Below are 21,412 nucleotides of genomic sequence, written 5' to 3' on the forward strand. Positions count from 1 at the left end.
AACAGGTAAAGTTATGTCAACCATCTCAAAGGCTCTGAACAGCCCACTATAATGCATTATGGTGTCATTAATTTGTATTGCTGCACCTTGCAATGAAACAATTAGTCTACAACAATACACAGTGTGGACCAATGGTGTGCTGGATACTATTAACCCAGTATGGATGCTATGTTACCAATGTGCTACAAGTAACACAAGTCAATTGATGTTTATGGATACTGACTATTGTGCAGTAAAAGTAAATCTGTTAAGTTGCATACAGGTGTATGGGTCGCTGCTCAGCGGTATCATGGTCCTGTTTCTGATAAACACATTACATGGTAGTGGATGGGTATCATGGTCCTGTTTCTGATAAACACATTACATGGTAGTGGATGGGTGCATAGACTTGTGTACTCACTGATACCAATGCCAGCAGTACAACCCCAATTTGAACCATAATTACGGTGAAAAAGGATCCATTTTCCACCAAGTCTAGCTTCGAGTGCATTGTGACCTCTTGTTTTGACAAAAAACAACCCTGTCTCTCTGCAGCCCAACAAGATGGGTCATGACGTCTCTACAGGTATCATCGAGTTCATTATGGACCATTTCACCGAGGAGAATGAGGGCACATTTACCTGCCAGATCACAGATGGAGGCGGCAAAGCACAGAGCTCCCTGGTTCTGATTGGAGATGGTAAGAGCGGAGAGGTCTGATTTCTCTCTATAGCGGCCAAAATGAACACAGCCTGTTGATGTTTGACTTTAGACTTCCTGCATCTCTGGTGTAAGAGTACAGATACAATACAGAAGTGCATTAGCTAGATGAATTCACTGAAAAGAATCTATAGAAACCACTGGCAACGCTTTGATCCTTTAATTATTCTCTGTCTCTGTGTATCTGTATGTGCACACAGCTTTCAAGGCAGCACTGGCTGAGGCCGACTTCCAGAGGAGGGAGTACATCAGAGTCAAGGAGGGTAAGCAACACAAAACATCATCCACTTTTAAGCTTTCTATGAGCTTTACTCGACCCTGAGCAGCACACCACTATGTTGCCTGGGAGACAATTCATTTAATCAGTGAGAGTGTACAGGAAAAGAAACAGAGTAGTGAGTCAAAGCCTCAAAACTCGAAATGGAACCATTTCAAATGGCTCGCTGGGTGACAAAACAGGTTCTAACTTGAGATTTACAGAACAGCTATGGTAGGGGCATGGGGAGATTCGAATTTAAATAATGCACAAGGCTTTTAAAAGAGCTCGAACAGTCAAGATCCACGAGCATTTCTTTTTTCAAGCCTTCTGTCTCTGCTGCCTTTATTCACCACAGGTCCCCATTTCAGCGAGTTCCTGACACTTCAGGTTGGAGACGACTGCTCTGTCACTTTGGTCTGCAAGGTAAACACAGCCGAACTTAATAATTATTGAATATTTACACTCTAAACAAACGGGAGGCTGACTTGCGGGTAGCTGATGAGCCATTATCTGGTGGCTGAGTGCAGGATGCGACAATGCTGCATAATAACAAGGTCCAGATTGAAAATAACCAGAATTAGACTGTCAGGATTTATTCTCGGCTTTGTTAGCATGAAGGATGTAATTAGAACAATTTTAAAATCAAAGAAGTGTTCACGTCCCCCGAGACAATCTGACGCTGACATCTGTTTTTATCTGTTAGTTTAGTGCATTTTGAGTGATGTTAAAAACACAACAAACATATGGAGAAAATAAAGTGAGTGAGTGTCTTGAGTGACTAAAATCTTTTCACGCAAAAATCCTCTGGGCACAATATATTCTTTAAAAAGGCCGGGCTCAATATCTCCCGAGGGAACAGGTACATTTTTTATCGAAGAAATGGGGTGAGAGTAATTGAGTACAGATGTTGAGGTATCTCTCGGCCTTAATGAACCGCTGTATAAACTGAACTTTACACACATCACTGACTTGTTGGATTTGCATCTTGTAATGAGTTATAAAATCTGAGGCGTGCTGCATTAATGGCACTGCTAACAGGTTTGTATAAGGTGGAACTACAGTGAATTTATATTACTGAATTTGCCCCGTCGAACATCTATAATGGATCGGTTACACTCCAAGTGTTAAATAGCCCTGGTTGCCATGAAAAGATGAGGTGCGACACATCTTAACTCAGAACGGATAAATGACTTTTAGAGGCAGAGTTATGCAGTTTTTTTTAAGCACGGCACATCTGAATTGGGATACGATGGACTGCTTTGTAGAGGGGATCAAAGAAGATTCATGATAATATTTGTAATTATGTTTTGTTTCAGGTTGCTAATTTAAAGAAGGAGTCAGTGTTCCACTGGTTTAAAGAAGACACAGAGATCATCCCTGATGTGAAGCCTGACCTGGGATCTGGAGTCTGTAAACTACCAATCAAACTGGTAAATGCAATTTGGTGCTGTCACTCGCATGGATGCTGTAAAACAGTGTACAACGCTGTTCTTTCTGCGTACGATTAGTTTTTTCAGTGATTTGTTTGGTTACAAGAATGCCGCAATGTTACATAATTTTAGCGTTTCTCTGAGGATCCAAAAACGAGGACACTTTGTTAAAAAACAACAGACCTCACGACGTGTTCACAGTCGGAACATTCCTGAATGTTCCTTATTCAGTTCGAAACACTTTCTGGTTTGTTTCTCCTGCAGTTTTCACTGAAGACAGCAGGACTTTATAAGGCCACCATCAGTGACGACAGAGGAAAAGATATGAGCCAAATTGACATCTCTGGAAAAGGTAAACATATCTTTCATACATAGTTTATCTCACTGATTAATTGAGTCATTCGCTGAATTTCTGGCTCGCTGGTTGTCTAACTGAGACTAAATTAGAACCCCTCAGTATTAATGGCCAATCACAAGCACAAACTTAAAAAGAGCTCGATGCTCATGAAAAAGTGGGATAAATGATCCCAACATATACACTATCTGCATGATGAACTAATTAATATTTAACAAACCCTCTAATCGCAACCTTGTTTTTCTGACTTGGGTATAAAAACAGTTCCCGCGCTGTGACAGCCTCCTCACCTGCTGGCTGTATTTAATCCTGAGAAATCTATTTTAATGTAGCTGTAAATAATTGTCACTTGAGTTGGTCGTCTGCCGTCCTTCAAGCTTGAACCTCTGTGTGCATTTTTACCGTCCTATTCAGATTGTCTTTTATCCCCTCTGTATTAGAGGTTAGTGAGTATTAAATCACACTAAAGAGAGTGATGATCTAAACAGATACAGCTCTTTTTGTCATTTTATCTAAACGGGGATGCCACAGAAGTACAGATACATTCAGCTTATTGGCTAGTAATGGCAACAGGGATACTAAGTCACAGGGTCTAGTTAAGGGTTGTCTCAAATATACAACAAGGTTTCACGTGGGCCCTTGAAATCACTCAAAGCGGCATATCTCCTGCAGTTTTCTCACTGTAAGCAGCTGATCACACCAAGACGTGTCTCCAGCTGAACCATTGTTTTCCCTTTGGTACAGCATGCCTGGCATGCACTACTCTCTCACATCTCCCTACTACATCTCACATTTTTCTAGTGCCATTCCAAACTTTTCAGCACAACCCGCAGAGTTGCATCTGTTTTTTCATTAGTTACATTTGATTGCCCGGTTGCACACATAGCACACGCAGCGGCAGTGGCAGCAGTGGCAGCAGCAGCAGCGGCAGCAGTAGCAGCGCCTGTAGCTTCGAGTCTCTGTGTGATAAAGAACTAACTCAGCACAATTGAGGAATATTCACACATTGAAGCCTCATTCTTTATTTGTTGTCTCTGATCTTCTGTGATTCCTGCTAGTGTTGTAACAGTAATTCATCTTGATTTGCGTCTCAATCTATGATATGTTGGGTCCCTGCATCTTAAAGGACTCGATCCTGTATCCTTTTAAACGTCATTGAATTTAATTTTCAAGAAGGTGTGGGAACCCTGTGTAGCTATGTATCTATGGAGCAGAAGATACCCAGACAACGATACATGTTTAATTTAAAACCTTTTCTGGCTGAGATTTGAATACTGCCACCAGAGGGCAACAGTGCGACTCTGCATCCTCTTGGCTCTTTCCCTGACCCCATGTTTCTCTGCCTCTCTTCTAGTCTTTGAGGATGCCATCAACAAGATCAGCCAACTGGCTGGTGAGTATCTGCCTTTTGCACACACACTCACACCCACACACACCCACACATGTGCACAGAGGTGAATACACTGACGTATACCATCTCACTTGCCGAGATGCATATTATAACAGTACTTAACCTCATCATCATCCCCTACACACTGGGGTGCAATTGATCTAAATTTAACATGGCACAATCAAAACCACACATGATAAGAGATTCAGATCCATCACCAGGCTGATACATTTTTAAAATCCAAACTGCACACTCACACACACTTATCAGCGTGTGGCAGAAGTTGTCATGCTGGAAGCATTTGGCCATCATACCATCATGTGGTGAAATCACTTTAATATTCCGCCGCACTGTCACAGTGACAGTGTGGAGGAGCATCTTACTCCTATTTTAAGAGACAGTCACTTGACAGCTCTGCAGCAACTGTTACAGCAGCGGTTGCAGAGGAGAAGAGGGTTCATTACTGTGATAATGGGAAACCATGGTGATGTGACCAGGTGGATGGCACACTTGTACGCTTGTAATGTGCAGCGGGCAAAGTCTCACACAGTCATAGTATAGTGTAAAACTCCCTTTTAGGTTGGAGAGCTATAAAAAAAAAAAAAAAAGAGTTATTAAAGCTTCTGGGGTTTGAAGCGTTTTATGGAATGCAGCATACAAACAGTCAGCACTCTGCCTCATTATTACAATTTCTCTCTCCAGGCTTGATAAAGGTAAAGATGGAAGTCGTATAATGGATACCACATGTACAAATGACTGCAGATGGGAGTTTGATTCTATTTGATTAGTTCTGAGCGCACAAAAAAAGTGCCTCCTGTTGCTCTCTCAGCAGAGCGAGGCGGCGGCAGATGGAAAATATGTATCTGATTCTTGTTTTCAAATGTGCCCTCAACAAACCTCTATCACCTCCCATCACCTCCTGCAGGAGCCAGCGCAGCAGAGCTGGTGATCAGCTGCACGGCGACAGGCATTCAGCTGCAGTGTCACATGAAGTATTACACCTCCGAGATGAACATCACCTGGTATCACGGGTAAGACATGACAGCTAGTCGCAGAACACAACTAACAACAACAACTACGACTACCGAGGAGAAGAAGGAGAAAATAATGACAAGAGTAACTCCAGTATTTGTAGTCTTGGAAGTGGGTTTTCAAGTATTCTTTTAAGTCAGCCTATAAACATGCTGACCACAAACTGCCAGGAGGGGCAAAAACAATAAGCCACGTAATAAAACTTGTGAAGTGCTTTCATTATCCTGGTTATTGCAGTCAAATTGGCCTGTTTTGTGACAGAAATCCCACGCCTGCCATTTTCTAGTGAGACGCAAGGTTTTTTTGTGCGCTTAAAAGCACTCTGCCTTACCCCGGATATTATAAAACGCGGAGGGATGGGAGACCGAGTGAGGGAAGGGGAGAGAGAGAGAGTGGACGGACAGAGAGAATAAAAAGACAACAGGTATGAGGAGAAAGAGGATGAAAGAGAGGCAGCGGGTAGCAGAGCCGTTATTCAACAACTCAAAGAACACAGAGATTAGACGTTTAACCTCTCGGCGTGTTTTATGTGAGAACGTGCGACAGATAGTGAGGGAGAGAAATTGGTATGCCAATGCGTAACATTAGGCAGAGATGTAAACGTGATTTTCCATTACCTATCCAACAGCACGCGCGCACACACACACACACAAACACACACACACTAACCTCTCCTCTCCTCTCATCAGTGAGACTAAACTGTCCCACGGTGAGAAGACTGTGATTGGAGGAACCCCAGCAATGGCAACAATGGAGGTATTATCTTCTACTGTACGATGCTGAACAGTACATGTCTCTTAAAGTGTGTCATATATGGGAACAGTTGGAATTTGACCTTCAGAATGAAAGGATAATTGCACAAATTTTATATATTAACGTGTGTTTACAGGTCTTGGGGAGTACTGCTGCATATGTGTTAAAAGGTATTGTGAAGCCTTTTTATAGCTCCGAAACGAGGAGGAATTATCTGATAAACCTCCAGCGGTGTCACTTAGTGGCTAAGTTGCATTGTGGGTAATGTAGGCAGCAGGTTTTGAAAAGGAAGACGAATGCATGTACTAAAAAAGGCGATATCTCTGGTCCTGCTGCATCGACCTTGATCATTTGTTTTTTTTAAACCAAGGATCATCACGAGAGGCAGTTCATCGGATTACATCGGACTTTTTTTTTTTTTTTTACATACGCAGTAATACTCCCTAAGACCTATAAACACACCTTAATGTGTAAAATAGTGGTGTTACCCTTTATACCCTTTAGTCAATGGCATTGTTGTTAATAAGTGTTGCTTAAAAGTACTCAAAGAGTGCCTCTGTAGAGGTGATACCAGGCCAACTCTAACACAAACTAAATAGATAATCTCACCTTTAGAAGGAGGTGGCTCATGAATAAAGCATCAAACATTTTAGAGTCATTAAACTTAATTAATTAAATAGTGCTATCTTCCCTTACTTTTTTGGCAGAGCGCTTTATAATTGTAATTACCTGGTAGATGAATGAATCCTTTTTTTTCAACCATTAATTAAACATGTACAAGCAGAAATAAACAGTTGCTTAACTGATTGTTTGCTTCACAGGTGATTGAGCCGTCAGACAAGGATAAAGGAAAGTACTCCATCTTCATCACCGACCCTGAAAACTCACACAAGCGCACACTGGACCTCAGTGGTGATGGTCAGTACTCTCTCTCTTTCTCTCTCTCTCAGTGTCACTCTCAATCTTTTTGATTATGCTGGTAAAATGAGAGGTGGAAACAACACAGTCACTTTTTTTTATGGAGCTCTTAGCTTCAAATTGTAGTTTAAGACTTTAAAAAGATAACCCAACCCAAACACTCACCACTGTTGAAAACTGGCTGTAAAAGGTCTACGGTTTGCTTTTTTTTTCCAATAAAAAACTGGTCCTTGAATTAATTTTGGTTAAAATGGATGCCAACAGGCAGAGTGACAAAATAACCACAGAAACTCCACAAAACAGTCCTTGAACATAACTAACCTCTCCTCTGCCCTCCCATTACACTCATTATGTTATCAACAGTTATGTTTTTTGGCAAATATTTGATAAGTGCATCGCTTCGCACGCATCATTGTTCCCTTCCTCGGTTCTGAAGCCATGTCGTGAAGTGGTGTATCACAGTATGTTCTTTCAACAGACGTTTGAAAGCTTCCGGGATTACTCATGAAGGAGTACACCAGACACAGCTTTAAAGCCTACTTTAAAAGCCAGGGTTGAGTGTTTTTAGAAATGACATGTTGATTTCCAGCGGAGTGTGACTTTGAAAATAAAGTATGGGGAAATTGTTAGTGAACCTCTGTTTTTGTCTTTTACAGTGTATGAGAAGGCCTTCACTGAGTTCCAGAAACTTAAGTAAGAAACACAAGTCTCTTTTTTTCTTCTCTTTGTGTATATTGGAGTCGGACTAAACACTCTGCTAATGATGAATCACTTAATCCTTCACATTTGTACTAACTCTGCTACACTACAGACACTTTATGTTTCTACACTTAAAAACATACTCTTGAAATTCTATTTTTTAACTACGTGGTTTCATTTTAGTATATAAAATGACATCTCTGTGAAATCGAACTGATTTATCACTTTTTAATCAACGTATTTAAAACTTTTGTTGATTGTGAGAATTAACCGAGTGATGACTGAAGACAAACTTGAGCTGAGCTTCTCCAAACAAATTCCTCTACTGACCACAGGTCGCATGTCGATAAAACACACCCTTTCCAGTGAGACGATCTATTTAAAGCATCAATACTATTCTCTTCAGCTCCTTGTATTAGATGTGTTATTTAAGCAATAGTCTGTGGCTCATAGCCTGAATGTGTGCATTTGATGTATCAGGAAACATTTGAGCTAAAAGCGCAACATCTGAATGTGTGGACGGTCACAGCAGCTTCAGCTCAGGCTGCTCTCCATCCACAAATTGAACATTTCAGCATTTCAAAAACTACGGTGAGTCAACAAACCCCATGCCTCGCTGTCTGAAAAAGTACAGCCTATTATAATTTGAGTTAAAAATCAATGTTAAAAATAGAAGCCGTCAGGTAGCAGCGATCCTTCTGGGTCCTCTGGCTAATTGGTCCAAGCGAAAAAACCCTGCATACTGAATTCTGCGGATCCATTTAGAAAAATCAATTGAAACTCCCAAACACTAAACAGTGCATGCAGAGTGGAAACTGTCCAAATCCCATCTCTAATTAACATTCAAAGAGAGACATTTAAGCACAAGATTTTACAAGCACATTGAAACAAGTGACACCCTGTTGCCCTTTTGATTGAGCATCAACATGCCAAGAGGAGCACAGAGTTCCCTCAGCCATCTGGTCCTGTGGCTGACCTCTGGTCCTCCCATGCTGCTCCGACAGACCTTACCCAGTTATTACAAAGCTCAATATTTTTTTTTTCCCATAGAAAAGATTCTGTTAAGTCCCTGAATATACTACAGTATAATGAGCTTTGGCTCAAAACCCAGATCGCCTTGTGGCAAACCATCTGACCACTGCTACTGACCAAAAAATGGAAAAGATATTATGTGTGTGGTCAGTGAGCAGGGCCAGGTAGTGGAAACAGACCAGAACCAAACTTGGCTAAAATAAATGTACAAAGCTGGGCTACATTTGATACTCTTGGAATTACTGTTTGTTGATTTTATTCATTTTGAAAAATAAATGAATACTGAGAGGTTCTTTTTAGGTTATAGTGTTTTACTCAACACAAAACTTTTCTTTCTGTGTTTCAGGGCTGAAGCCTACGCTGAGAAGAGTGAGTTCATCATTCTATTGTGCTTCTGAATTTGATTAAAACATGTTTTGCTGTGTAATCAATTCATACTTACCAAAAGGTTTGGAATCGGTCCAGTAGTTCACCTCAGCTGCCAGCGTCAGATATCATTCTGAGGAAATCATTCCTGTGTGTCTTGAGAAGATTAATGGAAACAATTCCTATAGAATTAGATTTTTTGTTGGACAGTAAAATCTTAGTAAATCCTTGGTTGGATATTTAGCCATGACTTTTGGCAGTAAGTCCTTGCTGGAAGGCGCTCTAGGTAAACTCCAAACATCTCTCTCCAGCTTGTTACCACAGTTATCTCTTATTCACCAAAACATGTAAATATAGGCCCAGGTTTAAAAATGTGGATATTCCACTCTTGGTGCTTTATTCTAGGCAATTGTTTCTTATATTAAGGGAGATGAGATATTTTGACTCAAAATGAGACATTTGCTTGGTAAAAACTATTTAGCTGCATGGGAGAAAATAAGGATTCGAAGTTCATCATCAGATAGTGATCAATAGGAGTGTGTGACAACATCAACAATGGTTTGTTTCAGACCGGGGTAAGGTGGTGGGAGGACTCCCTGACGTGGTCACCATTATGGAGAAGAAGGTAAGTGTCTGAGCTGTACTGTACATGTGATCGCGTGATTTGAATTAATTTGTACATGTTTGTCAAGAAGTTGTCTTTTTTTCTTCCTCCTGTAGACCCTCAGTTTAACATGTACAGTGCGTGGAGACCCCAAGCCTCAGGTCTCCTGGTTGAAGAATGGAGCAGATGTGGAGCCTGACGATCAGGTAAACTACCAGATAACAGACGTCATAAACAGAGCCTCGTTCTCTACACCCGCCAAAGGCAGCCCCTGCTTCCTCTCTCATGATTAATGACCTTATTAATCAGACACAATTGCAACAGTATGTTTCTATTAACTTGTCTAGTGATACCACAGGGTTTCTGCACTCAGTATGTGACTACTGGTTAAGTATTTTGCACACTGTTTGCACATTTATATTGGTAGTGTCCCAAAGAACAACCGATCAAGGTCTTAATATGATTTGTAAGAACAAGAAAGTTTACCTTTAAAACTACATGCAAGTATATATTCTAGATTCGAGGTTCAAGATTCAAATATATAAAGTAGTAAATTAGGGAAGGAGATTTTGAGGTATATGTTAAAGTTCTTATTGCAATAATTTTTATATGTATTTCAATTACATTTCATTCAAAATCAGTGCAAGACAATTTGCAAGACAATTTTGGTTGTCATTGAAAAATTATCGTGACGATGTGACAGAAGTCGGTACCAGGGCAGGGCGTCTCTGCAGGCTTGAAGTAGTGATTGTTCAATTCAAAATTTAAAACCAATGAACGGGACAAAATCCCAATTTTTTTTTGTTGGGAGCCCTTGGAAAGTAGCCCTGCTCAAAGTCTCCTTACCTAAAAAACAATAACCCTCCCTTGTTGGAGGGATCTACATACTTTAGGTGAGGTCAGCATTATCAAAACTCTCAAAAACTGACAAATCTACCTCTCATACCTCACTGACCTACTTGCCAACCTGCACCAGTTGTCTATACACAATCCCCAGTCAGTGGAGGCTCTTTCAACAGCATCAGCATCCTGTGGCTCGTAGCGGCTTTGAAGATTTAAGTTTGAGAAAACCCCTCTCCGGGTGGAATACGTGTTGAAGTTTGCCCTCTTCTTTATTCATTCCTCCACCTGCTAATAATCTGTCGAAAACAAGAGCTAGCAAGAGCCTACTGAAGATGTTACCAGAAAAACAAACAGAAATATATAACCAGATCCTGAGAATGAGGCACTGAAACTCAAAGTAGGAAAAGGTATCACAGTAAAACTATACAGACTTAATGGTGGTAAAAACCAGAAATGTTTATTTTTGTACATTTTGATACGTACATAAGTATGAGATGCCTGTTCTCTGAGTACCATTGTTACATTTACATTTTAGGCCATTTAGCAGACGATTTTGTTTAAAGTAACTTACAGTAATTCATACACTGATGGTGGTGGCTGCCCTGCAAGGTGCTGACCAGCACATCAGGTTGGAGTTCAGCATCTTGCCCAAGGACACTTTGACATGCAGACCAGGGGAATCAAACCAGCGACCTTCCTATAACAAGACGCTGGCAGGGCGTTATATCAGTATTACATTGTCATCATGGTACGAGCATATACAGCGTCTTAGATTTTGGATATTGACATATGAGCTTGCATTACAGTAAAGTGATGACAGTTCCTAGTTTCAGGTGATTATACACTAATTAAAACATAATCATTACTTTTATAATCCATTTCTGCCAATAGATCCCCCCTTAATCTTACGCACTGCACCTTGAATATTTTTGAGGGTACCAATAGTCTTTCATATGATATTGTGGCAATAATACATCTCCCAGTCTGAGCATTTATGAAATGCTTTTGAGGGGATTTCAAAACACTGACATATGTTTCACCCAGCCTTAAGCCTAATATTGTGTTTTGGTGTTTTTGTATAGCAGGTACCTTTCATTTAAGAGGAACCAGCAACCAACAGATTAGTCTTCATTGGTCTAAATAATGAATGCAATTATCCAACATGTTAAATGCAAAAGGGTCCTCAGTTGCAAATATGGCAGCCTTTTTGCGGTTCTATTTGAATTTGAAGCCTGTTGAGCCTTTAATTTCTCAAAATTAAAGGCGAGTGTTCTCTTAATAGGAATGTAATTAGCCTGCGACAAGTGCCACTCCATAAAAATGTACTAATGTCCAGACCTCGCAGATGAGTGGGACGGTATGAGAGTTGGAAATTAAAATACTGCATCCTTGTCGGCGCCATTCACAAAGTGCAAGTCCGATCGGCACGAGTGTAGGTCCGTTCCTTGAGACCACAAAAACAAAAGTATTGATGTTCAAAGCCTTCAGAGTTGAAGTGCACTTGTGTCTGTCTGACTTACACTGGGTGAGTGGTGCCGACGACACAAGTGCACTTCAACTCTGAAGGCTTTAAACATCAATAGTTTAGTTTTCTGAAGGCTTTAAACATCAATAGTTTAAAGCCTTCGGAGTTGAAGTACACTTGTGTCATCGGCACTACTCAGAGTACATCGACACAAGCGTACTCAAAATCTTAAGGCTTAAAAAATCAATATTTTTGTTTCTTTTTCTGGTCCCAAGAAATATGGGTGGAGTATATTTTTTGTCATTTAAATCCATCATATTTTGGCTGAGCTAACAGGGCTCGGCAGAGTAGTGGAGACTGTGGTAGATCATTAGTCCTCCTGTCCATCAAGTCAATCTAGCAGCACTCAGCTTTTGCTAAAGGGAGGTGGTAATCAAAGCTCATGCTGCTGCTCTGACTAAAAGAGAACTCATGTTTTAAATAAAACTTTAGGTGACAGGCCTTTTTAAATGTTAAATCATGCTAAAGTCCCTGTGCTGTGCTGTGCTGTGCTGTGCTGCCTCACTCGCTTTTTTCTAACCTTTGATTTCATATTTCAGTATGTGGTCTCCCTGGACCAGGGCAAGTTTGCCAGTCTGACGATCAAAGGTGTTTCCATGGAGGATTCTGGCAGATATACCATGATTGTCCAGAACAAATACGGAGGGGAGTCTGTGGATATAGTGGTGAGTGTCACCGCTGCGTACCACAAATTGGAGGATTTACTCAGAGCCGTGAAATTTTTCTGACCATCTGTGGCACAAATCTCGTCTTTTCATCGGGGCCTAACAGTGAGCTATTTTTATGAGCGAGCTTGTGTGTAACTCAGAGCCATTACTAAGCTGATGTTTGACCTTGTGAGTTTTCTTCCGTCCCCGATTTGGAAGTTTCAACATAAATCCTGACCTACAATATACTTTACTTAAGGCTCAAAATGGTGTGTGTAATCTCCTGACGTCGCCCTGTTTTTTTTAATACCGCAGGTACAAACAGTCGAGTAAATGCACACGTGTGAACTGTCTACATGACACTGACATTCTGTCTTGTTCCTTCCAGGTCAGCGTGTACCGTCACGGAGAGAAAATCCCTGAAGCAAAACCAACTCTGACCCCTAAAACAATCATCCCTCCCAAGCTCCCCATTGAGATCCCTCAGCCCAAGACCCAGCCTGCTCCTGCTCCTGCCCCCGCTCCGAGCCCCGCCCCTCCCAAGGCAGCTCCAGGAAGAGGGATGAAGAGCCCCACTCCCACCAGGAGGAAGTAGAAAAGCTTCTGACGGTCATAAATGAGAAAGAAACCCTGTTCATGTAGACCACACAAGCTTGCATTGGTATTCTCTATCTGGACAAAATATCAGAAGCATTAAATGAAACGGAGCTAACACACTTAGGGCGTTAAATTAGAGAATCAAGCAAACTATGTTAGCTTATAAAAATAAGAAATAAAAATGTGATATCCCTGTAAGAAAACGAAAAAACCCTGTAATGAATCTAATAAAAGATAGTTGATACATGAACATGACTAAATCAGAAAATGATTAATTGCATTGAACTGAAACTTGAATAAAGTGGAAAATTTGATTCAAACTCTCGCTGAAAAAAAAGAATGAAATGTGCTTGAAAACTGACGCCAGAATGTAAGTTATTGTGTTTAAAAAAGACAAAAAAAAAAAAAAAAAAAGTTAATGTGGCTTAAGTAAAGGTTCATAAAACAAACAATATAATAAAACAGACACTATATAGAGTATGTTGTTGGTCGCCACCACGAAGACGTCTGCTCAGAATCTAAGCCTCTAGAGCTAATCAACGCTCTGGCCCGGTCTCACGGTCATGAGATGATGAAGGTTTTCAGAAAAAAAAAATCTCGCTCCTGTAATGGTTTTCTGCTGGGAGCAAACAAGTCACTTCTACATCCTGCAAGATGCATCTTCACGCTTCATAGTTTTTCAACCTCCCTTCGGAAAATAAAGCCAACTTTCACAGCGAGCACGTTGACACAGGTACAGAGAGAAACGGGCTGCACTAAGCCAACATTACGCTCCCACCTATGGCTGCAAATATACAACACCGTCCCCCTTAACATCCCCACGGTGACATATGACATATTAAACATGCCGAAGTGTATCACCACTTAGTAAAGCAGAACTGCGGAGCAGGACTGTCACACTCACACTGCCGCCACCGAGAACTGTTATCTTCAAAAGCTGCTTGATATTGACTGCGACTGTTAGCACCGAAAAACATATTTGGGGGGGGAAATCTATGTGCGTTCTACCCTACAGCTGAATATCAATAATGCAACAGTCCTCCTGGTCGTCAGCCAGCAGCACAGACAAGACGTGCTACGAGTAGTCAAGTCAGGTTTTTAAAGTACAGGAAGTAGTGATGGCGGAGCCGATGAAAAAAGATGGCTGATGAGATTTGTGGTTCATTAAAGCTGATGAGAGGCGGAGAGCAGACGGAGAGGATGATAGAGAGAGAGGAGGAGGAGGAGGAGGAGGGAGGAGGGAGGAGGGTAAATTCATTGTTTCTGTGTTTGGTGTTGCTAATAAAAGAAAGAGATTACACTTTGCCGGGCCTGTTTATTCATTCTGTCAGAGAGAAAAAAGAGGAAACAAGAGAGGGATTGTGAGTGAATGAGTGAGTGAGCGAGAGGGCTGGAATAATGGAGAGCCTGAGAACGAGAAAGTGAGACTGTGAGGTTGCTATTGTTTCGTGTTACTTTTGCTGCTGATGCGTCTGCTCGGGCGGAATGAGACGAGTCCTGTCATGCTCGTTAACAAGTTGAGAGTGAGTTGAATGATTGGATGGGGAGAGATAGAGGGAAGAGGGACTGGCTGTGTGTGTGTGTGTGTGTGTGTGTGAGGGAGTTATTTTGCCGTTGATGTCATGTCTCTTGGTCGTGAAGACAGACCTCATCATGTCATATATCGTGTGTATAAGTGTGAAAGGATGGGAGAAGCGGGCCGAGACAAGGAACGTAGGAAATTCAGTGTTGCGTGGCAATGGAGAGAAAGACGGGAAGAAGAAGAAGAAGCTGGTTTGTGTGTGTGTGTGTCAGAGGGAGAGATCTGAATCATTTTGATGTTTTTCGCTGATCATCTGCTGTGAGATCATTTTCCTGACTTTTTAATTAATTTTCACATTTTTAATCAACATAATTACTGAGGAAAAAAAAATATCTCAATGTTACCATGGCAACCAACTTTCAATTTCAAATAAACTTGGGGAGGAGGAAAAAGGGGACTCGCTCTCTCTCTTCTGTGTGAGGGGCACGAAGACACGCAAACAGATACATACATGGGGGACGCACACGGGAGCACAAGCATGCACGCACACACACACACACACACACACACACACACACAGACACACATATAGACGGTGCTGCTATCTAAATGGAATAGCTAGCCAGTACTGATAGCATGAAATTGTGTTTCCAAATATAACACCGTGTCATTGGAGTATGTGTGTGTGTGTGTGTGTGTGCGTGTGTGTTTTGAGAAACAAGACTATAGAATATGTGCTCTTTTTACTTTCACCTCCACATGGGGGCACTATGGTAACATGCACACACACTTAGACATCATTACTCATTTTTAGGCACATGCACACACACACACACACACACACACACACACACACACACACGGATAGACAGGCCTGTCCTAATTAAAGCAGCGCTGTTCAAACAATGAGATAAACTAGGAGCAGAGACATTTTGTGGGTGTGCACTGGAAAAGCCACATTTTTAAAAATACTGCTATTACGCACACACGCACGTTTTTTCAATTTGTAATTTGCATTGTGGGGTAAATGCTGACAATTACTGTGATGATGCTATTGATTACTGCTGATTTTTCGCCTAAAGGAGAGAGGAGGGAAGAGGTGCGGGGGGTGGGGGCTGGGGGCGGGAGTATGAGGAAAAGGGTAAGGAGGGAAGAGAGGAGAAACCGGCAGCATGTTATTTTTGCGAGCTTGTCATGCTGCTACAGCACAGATGATCAATTCTTTATTTTACAGAGCAGAAGGACAGCTGTGGTAGAAAGGGTGCAGAAAGAAAGTTGAGAAAAGGGTGCAGAGAGGGAGCAGTGAGGGAGAGGGAGAGGTGAGGCAGACAGAAAGGAGAGGACAAGGGGGGAGGGAGGCGAGAAGTGAGTCAGGTGGGTTGATGTAACCGTGTATGAACGCAAATCAGTTACACATTGTTGGCTTTCACCTCTTCCATCTCAAGCTCAACAACCTCTCACTGTAATCAGACAACAGTGGGGTGTTGCACTCTTCCTTATGACAGAAATTAACCTGCTTGTTTCTGATTCATCAACCATGTCGGCGCCTCCAGTCTCACAGGAGCCCTCGCACCAATCATAGAAATCTCAATCTGCAAATGCAAGTAAACACAAAGTTTGACACGATCAAGACAGCCGGAACGTGTCTGCTCATGGATGAGAGCACATAATCCTGGTTGACCATCAGTGCCGTCTAACCTCTGGCTGGGATTTCCTCTCAGGTTGGTGATAGATCTGGTGGAAATCAGTCCGGTAATCCTCTGTGTGCTCCAAGATTTACTACCACAACGTTTGTTCTGAGCCATACAAATGAAGATGCAGAGACAATATAACCGTCAAAATGATTGACAGTAGAGCAAAGGACAGGAGCAGAGGTGAGGGGGACGAGAGAGAGAGAAAGAAGAGACAATGTATGAAACAGAAAAGAATAAAGAGAGGACCAGAATAGTTACACGACGTGAGAGCAGGTTTGATTCTCCCATGCTGTGATTTGCAGACATCTTCACTTCAGACACTTTTTTTAGGTGTTATTCCTGTCACATGTTCAAAACACATCAAACAGAAAAATGACTCATCTTAAAAAGGAGGCGAGCTTAATGTTCAAATCTGGTATATTTCCAGTGCTATCAAGTGATGCTTTGCAGGGGAACATGCTTCTCCCTCTGCAGGGAAGTCAGGTGGCTCAGCTGCACAGCAGCTCCCCCGGAGCTGGTAGTGACTCAGTATCTGGCTGCCGGAGACTTCAGCAGGACAGATGCTTGACAACACAGGGACTAAAACCCCCGGATCTCGGGTCCAAGGGCAGCGTGTCTGCTTGCCATTCCAGTCTGTAACGCCTCTCCGCTGGCATCTTGACACATTAAATCCAGAGGTGCTGTGCACGTCAACACCAAGCAATAAATCATGGTAGAGTGGCTCATTGTTTTATTAAAGGAACAGTTCACCCTTAAAGGAAAGTTCAGTCATTATCTACTTACTCCCATGCAGGGGTGTAGACATCATTTCAGAAGTGAGAGGGACAAATTGTTCAGAGGTCTATTGAGTGATTTATCATCCTCTCGAATTCAATTGCACCTCTCTTTAGTGGCTAAAGAACCACATAACCACAAACAGCACAGCACCAGGGGACCAACTTCTTCTTAGACCGAGTTCTTTAAAATTATATACCATCAAAATCTAAAGTCAAAATCTAAAGCTGCCAAACTCTGGTTGAGTTGACACAGAATGACCCACGAGCATCTATAGGGTAAGTAGCCAGATAAGTAAGTGCCACATGACAACACTGAATACGATAAGTTCTGTAAAACACCAAATTAAGGAGGAGTGAGTTTATTCCTAGGTGGTAGAGTAGCCAAAAATTGTAGTCAAGTAAGAGTATTGTTACTTTGGAACAATATTACTCACGTAGAAGTAAAAGGTAGTCACTCGAATAATTACTTGAGTAAGAGTAAAAAAGCATTTGGTGAAAAAACTACTCAAGTACTGAGTAACTTTTGAGTAGCCTAACATCTGATTTATTCATCAAAGAAGAACATTAGGGGCGCCGTTTAGCTCAATGGGTAGAGCAGGCATCCCATATACAGAGGCTTTGTCCTCGCTACAGTGGACCCGGGTTCGACGCCCGGCCCGGATCCTTTCCTGCGTGTCACTCCCCTTCTCTAATCCTGTTTCCTGTCTGAGTCTTCAGCTGTCCTATCAATAAAGCCAAAAAGGCCAAAAAAATACTTAAAAAAAAAGAGAGAAGAACATTAATGTAATCATTCAAATAAAACAATAATCAGTAAATTCATATATTTTAAACTTTAACTACCACAAAAATAAATTAAATCTTTACAAAAATAACATAGTCAAAGGAAAACAAATACATTTATATTCTTTCATATATTATTTTCTACCCAGAAGTGGGTAACGTTAGAGTAGCCAAAAATTGTAACGTTACTCAAGTAAGAGTATTGTTACTTTAGAATAATATTGCTCAAGTAAAAGTAAAATGGATTTTGCAGTAAAACAACTCTCAAGAGTACAATTTATCCAAAAAGTTAATCAAGTAAATGTAACTAGTTACCACCATCTCTGCACATAGCAAGCAATTTAACACAGGTAACAGTTAACAGCTGTTAACTTGATATATTTACATCTATTAATTAGTCATCATTTAGGTAAACATTATCTACATGCAACAGCATTATTCAACTTACACAGTTAGTTTGGAAAAAGCTGAGTAAAGTTTTTTGCCTCTTGGCTGGTTTGGTGAACATGGTTAAAACTGAATCGACATCTGTGTGATTTAAATCACAACACAACAGCGGTGTTTGCCGCCTGGCTCCGCCTGCTCATGGTGTGTTTAAAGGTGGCGTGTGATTAAAGGCGGTGTGTTAAAAAATGAACTGAATGGTTGTAATGGCTGTAGAAAGTGCGGGGGACAGAGGGCACAGATACGGGAAGTGCGGGGGACATGTCCCCTGCGTACCCCGCGTCCGCTACGCCCATGCTGCTGGAAAGTCAGCTGGAGGTTCACAGCAAAACAGCGTTCAGTAAAAATACTTTGTTACTGTACTTACTTAAATACGAAAGTATTTATCTTTCAGACTCACTACATTTTAACCCGATATCTGTACCTTTTACTTCTAACTTTTTTAAAAGATGCTCTAGTTTAGCTTTAGTTTTAATGCATTTTAGGGGATTTTAATTTCTTTTCAATTTAGTTTCATTGCACGCCGCCTTCCCAACAATACAAGACTATGAGGAAAATCAGAACATAGCATGCACCGCAGATGTAGCAAGACGAAATTAAGCAGAAGACGTGACAAGATGGAAACTGACAGAAAAAGGGTGTGTAGTGACAAAGGCTTGGGTTCAGTTAGCTTTGCACAGATATGATCGGTAGAATGTCCACCAGGGAAACTATTTACTTTTGTACTTTGAGTAAGAGAGTAATAGAATCAGTACTTCAACTTTTACCACGGTCTTTGTTGACACAAGTATCTGTACTTGTACTTGGGTAGAAGAAAGTGTGTACTTTTGCCACCTCTCACTGCGTTGCAGCATTCTTAAATACAGTTACTACAGTTCATCCGGTGTAATCCAGGTCCCCAAAAGCCCCGAGATCCTAAATTGATTAGAAAAAAAACCCTGTTATTCACACCTTTTAAAGCTGAAATCCTCACTGTGCCTGCGCAGCTAAAAATACCAGCGCGCAACCCATCTGAAGTGGGTGCATGAGCTCGACTGCACACCAAGGGTGTAATTAATGTCTTTTCACATCAATTTGGTATCTCGGGGCTTCCGGAGATTTGGATTATGACGAAAGACCTGTATGGAGCCCCCAGCAGTACTTCAGTTGTTGAAGCAGAATGCTTACGATGCTGTGAAGCTCCAGAAATGATTGTGAAAAAGAAAAACCCAACAGAAACATGCCGGTTCTCACTCTTCACGTTCCCCCTGGTTTTCCCTACAGGTTGCCCAAGTTCCTGTCACGCTGCAGACTTGAAAGTTTGATTGGAGTCTCTGAATTGCTCACATTCATGAATGTGACTCATTATCTGTCAGAGCCCGAGTCACTGTGCCCTCAATGGGGGAGAGAGAGAGAGAGAGAGAGAGAGAGAGAGAGAGAGAGAGAGAGAGAGAGAGAGAGAAAATGGGAGCCGAGAAAATGAATAGTTGTTTGTGAAACTTAGACCCCATTCAACATTCAAACTACCCCCTGAAAAACATCTTTCTGTGAGAATGGGGAGACAATGAGAATGACGTGCTGCCTATTCCTGGAAAGCTGCCTTTTTTTTTATGGACGGAAGATTCTCCTTTTTTGACTTCAGCGTTCCTCTCAGCCTGTCTGTCTCTGTATCTCCCTCCTCTCTATTCACCTCTACCCCCCCACCCCGTTTCCTCCTATTTCTTTTCTCTTTCAGTTCCCCCCCCCCCCTCCAATCACTGTGAAATTGCAAGGCGACTCGTTGGGGACTTTTTTTCTGACAGAGAAAATTTGGCAGCGATCAGAATCACCAGCGAGCATTCCTGCATTCCTTTCCCGATTTAAATGATTTTTTTTTTATTTATTATTTGCAGCTTCACAGGCACACCCACCCAGACAGCCAGACCTACTCACATTGCAAGTCTCTCCCACCCTCCCTCTCTCTCTCTCTCTCTCTCACTCTTCCCCTTGTGCACACCGCTCACTTCTTTCATTTCACTCTTTTTTCCCCTCTGTCACGCACATACAAACATGCACATACAAAAAAAAAAAAAACACAATTCAGACCTAAAAAGTGGTGGCGGCACTGGCGAGGTGCCAACGAACAGGAGCCCGCATAGTTGCCTCACTGACTTAAGTTGGCTGAGGAAAAACAGATGAGGGACAAAAGAAGCGAGGCTGCAGCTGCGAGAAGAGACTTGGCGATAGAAAGGCAGATAGACGGAGTGACAGTTCAGCAGCGTGTGTCATTTAAACATGAATAATATGTTTATCCTGGCGCATATCGGTGCTGCAGAAGGCATCATTATGCACAATCTCACAATAATATGCCTGATTTCTTCCCAAATACGAACGCAGATGATTTTTGAGCTCCTTGGAAACGGCACAGTCCCTGATGCATGTCAGCATGTCGAAGTCACACAGACAAAGGAAGCTGTCGAGTCCGCTGGCAATTTTCTTTTTTTCTGATTTTTTTATTTTTCCTTGAAGGGGGCCGGGGCCAGCTGTCTCGGTGAGATTATTATGTGAAGGCAACTCACCAGGTTTGCCTCACCTGTCTGTTTCATGCATCAGATGTTCTTTTGCATTGAGCTGACGAGACACAGCGAACAGGTGTCTGCACCTCCCTGGGCTGAGGGGCGCGCTGAGAGAGAGAAAGAGAGAGAGAAGCGACGTCGTGATCAGCCACTTCAAAATTTGACTTTTCACCAGCCGAGCCGCCAGGTGTAAAGCCGCACAGCCATTCATTCCTTGATTTTAATCCTATGTTTCATTTTCAGGTTCTCCAAATATTTCTACAGCTTTCGGTATATACATAATTATCACACTCGGGGACAATTTTAGATTGATTTGGGGTATTCTCAGCCAGTTTTTACCTCTGCTCGACAACACTTCTAAGGGGAAATATTCTACTTTTTTTACTCTACCGAATAGGATCTGACATACAAGAAAACATATCCAGGTCATATAGTGATTTATTGTTTGTGAAATAATGCACTCAAGAGTATATATCGTTCTCCTCAACCAGATTAAACATTAGAAGATTAAAG

The 21,412-nt window shown here is 41.7% G+C and overlaps 1 protein-coding gene across 2 annotated transcripts in view; it reads left to right on the forward strand.

Annotated features, from left to right (window-relative positions):
- myom2b (myomesin 2b) overlaps positions 1-13,598 on the forward strand; it is a 32,858-nt gene extending 19,260 nt beyond the window's left edge. For both annotated transcript variants that reach the window (XM_030415027.1, XM_030415028.1), the window contains 15 exons: positions 535-679; positions 900-962; positions 1,314-1,381; positions 2,275-2,388; positions 2,653-2,740; positions 4,098-4,136; positions 5,059-5,164; positions 5,855-5,921; positions 6,740-6,836; positions 7,493-7,529; positions 8,914-8,936; positions 9,503-9,558; positions 9,654-9,743; positions 12,445-12,570; positions 12,941-13,598. In XM_030415027.1, the coding sequence (XP_030270887.1) occupies positions 535-679; positions 900-962; positions 1,314-1,381; positions 2,275-2,388; positions 2,653-2,740; positions 4,098-4,136; positions 5,059-5,164; positions 5,855-5,921; positions 6,740-6,836; positions 7,493-7,529; positions 8,914-8,936; positions 9,503-9,558; positions 9,654-9,743; positions 12,445-12,570; positions 12,941-13,147 (1,326 nt within the window). In that variant the 3' untranslated portion in view covers positions 13,148-13,598. The remainder of the gene's footprint in view (positions 1-534; positions 680-899; positions 963-1,313; positions 1,382-2,274; positions 2,389-2,652; positions 2,741-4,097; positions 4,137-5,058; positions 5,165-5,854; positions 5,922-6,739; positions 6,837-7,492; positions 7,530-8,913; positions 8,937-9,502; positions 9,559-9,653; positions 9,744-12,444; positions 12,571-12,940) is intronic.
- The last annotated feature ends 7,814 nt before the right edge of the window (positions 13,599-21,412 follow it).

The sequence above is a fragment of the Sparus aurata genome, chromosome 4 (assembly GCF_900880675.1).
Source record: "Sparus aurata chromosome 4, fSpaAur1.1, whole genome shotgun sequence".
Lineage (NCBI taxonomy): Eukaryota > Metazoa > Chordata > Actinopteri > Spariformes > Sparidae > Sparus > Sparus aurata.